Source organism: Mirounga leonina, unplaced genomic scaffold, assembly GCF_011800145.1.
Source record: "Mirounga leonina isolate KUSES-001 unplaced genomic scaffold, KU_Mleo_1.0 Mir_174, whole genome shotgun sequence".
Classification (NCBI taxonomy): domain Eukaryota; kingdom Metazoa; phylum Chordata; class Mammalia; order Carnivora; family Phocidae; genus Mirounga; species Mirounga leonina.
In genome coordinates, this window is record NW_023270451.1 from 19189371 (window position 1) to 19195840 (window position 6470).

Consider the following 6470-nt stretch of genomic DNA (forward strand, 5'->3'; position numbering starts at 1 on the left):
AGCAGGATTTTTAAACATGAAAATGGATAAAAGAAAAGAAAAGCTAAGTCCCGGGGTCCGCCGACTCCTATTCATTATCTCCAACAGCATATGGGACCATTCTCCCACTAGTCCTCGCCCTTTCTTCCGCAAAAGGAAAGGCAACCAAGCCTGTCCCGCTTCATAGCAAACCCACTCTTTGTGCCTGAGCGGTGCCGCGGCCACCACTACTACCTCCTCCTCCTCCCGCCCCCTTCTCCTCCCGCCCGCCGCCGACTTTCGCTCAAGGAGGCAGGCAGCGGGCGCCCTTTGCGCCGGGAAGCCAGTGCCGCGATTGGGCGACGGTCCCTGAACCTCCAGTTCCGCGTCGGTTTCAAGGCTCCTCCCTCCTGGTGAAAGACAGACTGCGGGGCGCCTGGAAACCGGTCCGAGGGCGCGCGCGAGAGAGGAGAGCGAGGGAGTTGAGGGATTGACACAAATGGTCAGGCGGCGGCGGCGGAGAAGGAGGCGGAGGCGCAGGGGGGAGTCGAGGCCGCTGGGCTGCGGAGAGTTGCACGCTCTACGGCGCCGCGGCCACTAGCGCTGCGCCGCCAGCCGGGAACCAGCGAGCGAAGGGCCAGGAAGGCGGGACGCGACCCCGGCGCGCCGGAGCCACCCGGGCTCTCCCCGCCGCCCACGCTTCATGAATCGCAAGTTTCCGCGGCGGCGGCGGCTGCGGGACGCGGAGCGGGAGCCGGGGGAGCGGGCTGAGCGCGGCTTGGGCTCGACGGAGGGCACCGGCGCGGAGGAGATCTCCCCGGCCGCAGGGGGAGCCGCCGCCGGCTGCGCCACTGCCAGCCCCAGCCGGGCGGCGCCAAGAAAGGAGCCGAGAAAGTATGGCTGAGGAGGAGGCGCCTAAGAAGTCCCGGGCCGCCGGCGGCCGCGCGAGCTGGGAACTTTATGCCGGGGCGCTCCCGGCTGGACGGGTGGCGGAGGGGAGCGGGGACGCGGGCAGCCGCCGCCGCCGCCGCCCCCCAGCTGATTCTGGACGTTTGGCGCGCCGGCTCCTGCTACTGCTTTGGCTCCTGGAGGCTCCGCTGCTGCTGGGGGTCCGGGGGCAGGCGGTGGGCCAGGGGCCCGGTCCGGGGCAGCAGCCCCCGCCGCCGCCTCAGCAGCAGCAGAGCGGGCAACAGTACAACGGCGAGAGGGGCATCTCCATCCCGGACCACGGCTACTGCCAGCCCATCTCCATACCACTGTGCACGGACATTGCCTACAACCAGACCATCATGCCCAACCTTTTGGGCCACACGAACCAAGAGGATGCGGGCCTCGAGGTGCACCAGTTCTACCCCTTGGTGAAGGTGCAGTGCTCGGCGGAACTCAAATTCTTCCTGTGCTCCATGTACGCGCCCGTGTGCACCGTGCTGGAGCAGGCTCTGCCGCCCTGCCGCTCCCTGTGTGAGCGCGCGCGCCAGGGCTGCGAGGCGCTCATGAACAAGTTCGGCTTCCAGTGGCCTGACACGCTCAAGTGCGAGAAGTTCCCGGTGCACGGCGCCGGCGAGCTGTGCGTGGGCCAGAACACGTCGGACAAGGGCACCCCGACGCCCTCGTTGCTGCCGGAGTTCTGGACCAGCAACCCTCAGCACGGCGGCGGGGGGCACCGTGGCGGAGGCTTTCCGGGGGGCGCCGGCGCGTCGGAGCGAGGCAAGTTCTCGTGCCCGCGCGCCCTCAAGGTGCCCTCCTACCTCAACTACCACTTCCTGGGCGAGAAAGACTGCGGTGCGCCCTGTGAGCCGACGAAGGTGTACGGGCTCATGTACTTTGGGCCCGAAGAGCTGCGCTTCTCGCGCACCTGGATCGGCATCTGGTCAGTGCTGTGCTGCGCCTCCACGCTCTTCACGGTGCTCACGTACCTGGTGGACATGCGGCGCTTCAGCTATCCGGAACGGCCCATCATCTTCCTGTCGGGCTGCTACACGGCAGTGGCCGTGGCCTACATCGCCGGCTTCCTGCTGGAGGACCGAGTGGTGTGTAACGACAAGTTCTCCGAGGATGGGGCGCGCACAGTGGCGCAGGGCACCAAGAAGGAGGGCTGTACCATCCTTTTCATGATGCTCTACTTCTTTAGCATGGCCAGCTCCATCTGGTGGGTAATTCTGTCGCTCACCTGGTTCCTGGCAGCGGGCATGAAGTGGGGTCACGAAGCCATCGAGGCTAACTCGCAGTATTTTCACCTGGCCGCCTGGGCCGTGCCGGCCATCAAGACCATCACCATCCTGGCGCTGGGCCAGGTGGATGGCGACGTGCTGAGCGGGGTGTGCTTCGTGGGGCTCAACAATGTGGACGCGCTGCGCGGCTTCGTGCTGGCGCCACTCTTCGTGTACCTGTTCATCGGCACGTCTTTCCTGCTGGCCGGCTTCGTGTCCCTCTTCCGCATTCGCACCATCATGAAGCACGACGGCACCAAGACCGAGAAGCTGGAGAAGCTCATGGTGCGCATCGGCGTCTTCAGCGTGCTTTACACGGTGCCAGCCACTATCGTCATCGCCTGCTACTTCTACGAGCAGGCCTTCCGGGACCAGTGGGAGCGCAGCTGGGTGGCCCAGAGCTGCAAGAGCTATGCCATCCCCTGCCCCCACCTCCAGGCGGGTGGAGGCGCTCCGCCGCACCCGCCCATGAGCCCAGACTTCACAGTCTTCATGATCAAGTACCTTATGACGCTGATCGTGGGCATCACGTCAGGCTTCTGGATCTGGTCCGGCAAGACCCTCAACTCCTGGAGGAAGTTCTATACCAGGCTCACCAACAGCAAACAGGGGGAGACCACCGTCTGAGACCCGGGGGCTCAGCCCATTCCCAGCCGTCGGCTTCGTCCCAGCCATCCCCATAAAGCCGGCCCCGTGGAAGCCTTGCCAAACCTGGCTACTTGAGGCTTCCTCACTAGCCGTTCACTTTTCGCAGGCTCCTTTTTAACAGCACAGCTCCTGCAAAAGCTTCCGTCCCTGGGGGCAAACGGACTGGAGGGCCCGACTACAGCAGGGGGGATAGACAGACCTCTCGTTCTTACACTCTGGTACCAGGACTGTACGCTTTTATGATTGTAAATAGCCTGTGTAAGATTTTTGTAAGTATATTTGTATTTAAATGACGACCGATCACGCGTTTTTCTTTTCCTTTCTCCCCCCCCCTTTCTTTTGGTTTTGTTTAAATTTTAATTATTTACGGCCGTTTAACCATTTGAGGCTTTTCTTTCCTTCTTTCCCTTTTCAAAGTACTGCAGAGGTAAAACGGGAGCTCGCGGTGCTCTCGCTTGTTCTGGCGCGCCCCTCCCTGCGGCGGTCCGGGTGCGTCTGGGGCTGAGCGGCCCGGGTCACTTGCCGCCTCCTCTTTCTACTCCCCCCTTTCCCTTCAGTGCTTGGGGTCAGGTCTCTTTAGATACAGAACTCCACGGAGCTTCCAAATCGGGGGCGGGGGGTGGGGTGGGGGCGGAGGCCTCTGCCCATCCCAGGTGTTTCCTTGTGGGGGAGGGGGGCAGATTGTGAAGGCCTTGTCCCTTTGACTATCCGAAACTGAATTTTTCACCGTCCAGAGCCCCATAGCTTCGAGGAGGCCTCCTGGATATGGGCTGTGGCAGTCCCAGCCTCCCTCCACACTGGCCTCCCAATGCCCAGGCACTCCCTCCTTCCACCTAAGTTGGTTAGAGGGTGAGTGGGATAACCAGTGCCAAACTTTTTCATGTCTAATTTTTGGTGGATGAGCTCATTTCATTCTCTGGTGTCTAAAACCTGGTATGGGTTTGGCCCACGTCATGGAAAGATGTGGTTGCTGAGATTTGGGAAGAGGCAGGAAGCTTTGTGTGGGTTGGGAGAGACTGAAGATGGGGTTTGTAAAATGTTAATTCTGATTGCATACTGATGCCTGGAAAACTGCCTCTAGGACTGAGAGCCCGCATTTAGATTTTACCTTTCTATAAAATGGAAACATTAGGTCACCTGGAAAGCTTTGTTAAGGAGTTGATCTCTGCTTTCCTTAACAGGATAGCAGGACCTACGCTGAATAGGAAAACTTGAAGGAGATTTCGGTGTAATGGACTTCCTCCAAATGAAGTGCTCCTTTCTTCTTTTTAACCAAATAATAATTAGACATATATCAGAAACTTTACAATGTAAAAGTTGTACACTTTCAACATGTTATGATGATGATTATTCAGCAACACATTTTGAGGGAGGAACAATCCACATCACTAAAAATAACCTTGTAAGATGCCAGGAGGTAAAGAAGGTGGAATAATTGGTGGGGTTAGCTCCTGAAACAAACAAAATATGGGCATGCATGGTAAAGGGAAAGTGTGTGCAGTTCTCCCGCATTGAATCCTGTGTGCTCCTTTTTGGATTTACAGAAATGTGTCAAATGTAAATCTTTCAAAGCCATTTAAAAATATTCACTTTAGTTCTCTGTGAAAGAGAGGAGGAAAGCAGTCCTTCTGGTTGTATTGTTTTAAATTTTAAGAGTTTATCAAAATGCCAGTACTTAGGACCTAAATTTATCTATGTCTGTCATACCCTAAAATGACAATGGTCTTTGGATTTGGTATGCATTTATTCTGTTCACTATCACAAAATCATCTATATTTATAGAGGAATAGAAGTTTATATATATATATATATATAAAATACCATATTTTTAATTTCACAAATAAATCAAAGTTTTGTACAAAATTATATGTTTTTTGTGCCTGAAAAATAGAGCTGGAGCTGTCTGAACTATCTTTGCATTTTATAGTGTCTCATAGCCAACCCCAAAGTATATAAATTCAGGAATTCAATGAAAAAGTCTGTCCTTACACATTCACACTAGCCCTTAAAGAAGTGTCTTGCGGTGTTGCGACTGACATTGCCAAGTTCCTAGACAACATCTGCTTTCATGACAGTAGCAATATAAAATAGAAGTTTCCAAGTTTTCTTTTTTTTTTTTTAAGATTTTATTTATTTATTTGTGTGAGAGAGACACAGTGAGAGAGAGAACAGAAGCAGGGGGAGTGGGAGAGGGAGAAGCAGGCTTCCCGCCGAGCAGGGAGCCCGATGCGGGGCTCGATCCCAGGACCCTGGGATCATGACCTGAGCCGAAGGCAGATGCTTAACGACTGAGCCACCCAGGTGCCCCTCCAAATTATTTCTTTACTCAAAGAGGATAATTAAAAAGAGAACTCTAATTTTAATATTAAACCTTTTTTTTTTTCCTTTCAAGGGGTAAATTTACATGACTTTTTATAATATGGAGGTTTATTTAAATCATCAGGCACCACCTTGGTCACGATTTTTTTGAGGTACTGTCTTTTATAATCTTGGATATTCCAAAACCATAAATAGGTAATCAATAAATGGTTAACTGATTGTGTGTTTATTAGCATTTTAAACAGTAGTTGGGCGTATAAGGTTGTTTTTGTTGTTTGCTTCAGAAGAACCCATTTTTATATTGTTCAAGGAACCTTTTCCAGAGAAATTATCTAGTTGGTCTACTCTTAGTCAGAATTTATATATATATATATATATATATATATATATATATATATAGTGTGTATCTATAGATATATACATATGTATATATGTATCTGTATCTATAGATACACATACATAAGTATATACACACAATTTTTATAAAATAGAGGTACAAAGGTTACTTACATATTTTACAATATGGAAATAAGGTTATGAGAAATGGAAAATGCCAGATGAAAAACCTCAAATACCTTTGGAAAACAAGTCTCTTATTCCTTTACAGACTAAAAATATATTAAATCTTCCCATGAAAATATTTTGTGATAAAATGACAAGGAACTAAAATGAAGACCATTGATACAATCGAGTTACTTTTGTGGTTATAACACAATTAATTGTCTTTTAAGTCATCATTATTTATTTTAAGGCAAATGAAAAAATTAAATCTAATTGAAAATACAGCATTCAACTTTAAGTAGCAAGATGCAATTTTATGGTCTTTTTTCTTTGTTTCAATCTACTGTAGTAGATATCTGAGAAGGTTTTATTGTGTACACATTTAAAAAAAACAATTTTTAGGCCAAATTAGAACATGTCTCCTCTTTAGGTATTTCAATCAGATAATTTCTGGGGGAAAAAAATTTAAGATTATCAATCTCAATGCAAGAAATAAATATAAGGCATTCTTATTGTGGGTGTCCTTATAATGATGTAACTATAAATTTGATGCAGGAAGGTTTTATAATGCTGGATTTAAATAGCCTTAAGAGACATTTTTAGGTCATCATCAGGCTTTGTTTTTAGGAAACAACTTATTTAAAATTGTATAGCATAGAGAAAGCCAGTGTATTCTTTTGTTTTTTATCATACTAGTGGCAAAACAAGACTTTCCTGGAAAACCATAAAGGTACCCAGAATATGGTCCCATTAGCTTGCTGTTTCCATGATAAACCCTATTTTCAGATGGTTTGGTTTGCCTATTTTTTTTTAAACCGGCTATCAGTTGGAGTC

At 50.4% G+C, this 6470-nt stretch overlaps 1 protein-coding gene across 1 annotated transcript; it reads left to right on the forward strand.

Annotated features, from left to right (window-relative positions):
- Positions 1-388: 388 nt before the first annotated feature.
- FZD1 (frizzled class receptor 1) lies at positions 389-4724 on the forward strand. The gene has a single exon (XM_035020521.1). It carries the CDS (start codon positions 855-857, stop codon positions 2793-2795), a length of 1941 nt encoding a protein of 646 aa, XP_034876412.1. The 5' UTR covers positions 389-854; the 3' UTR covers positions 2796-4724.
- The last annotated feature ends 1746 nt before the right edge of the window (positions 4725-6470 follow it).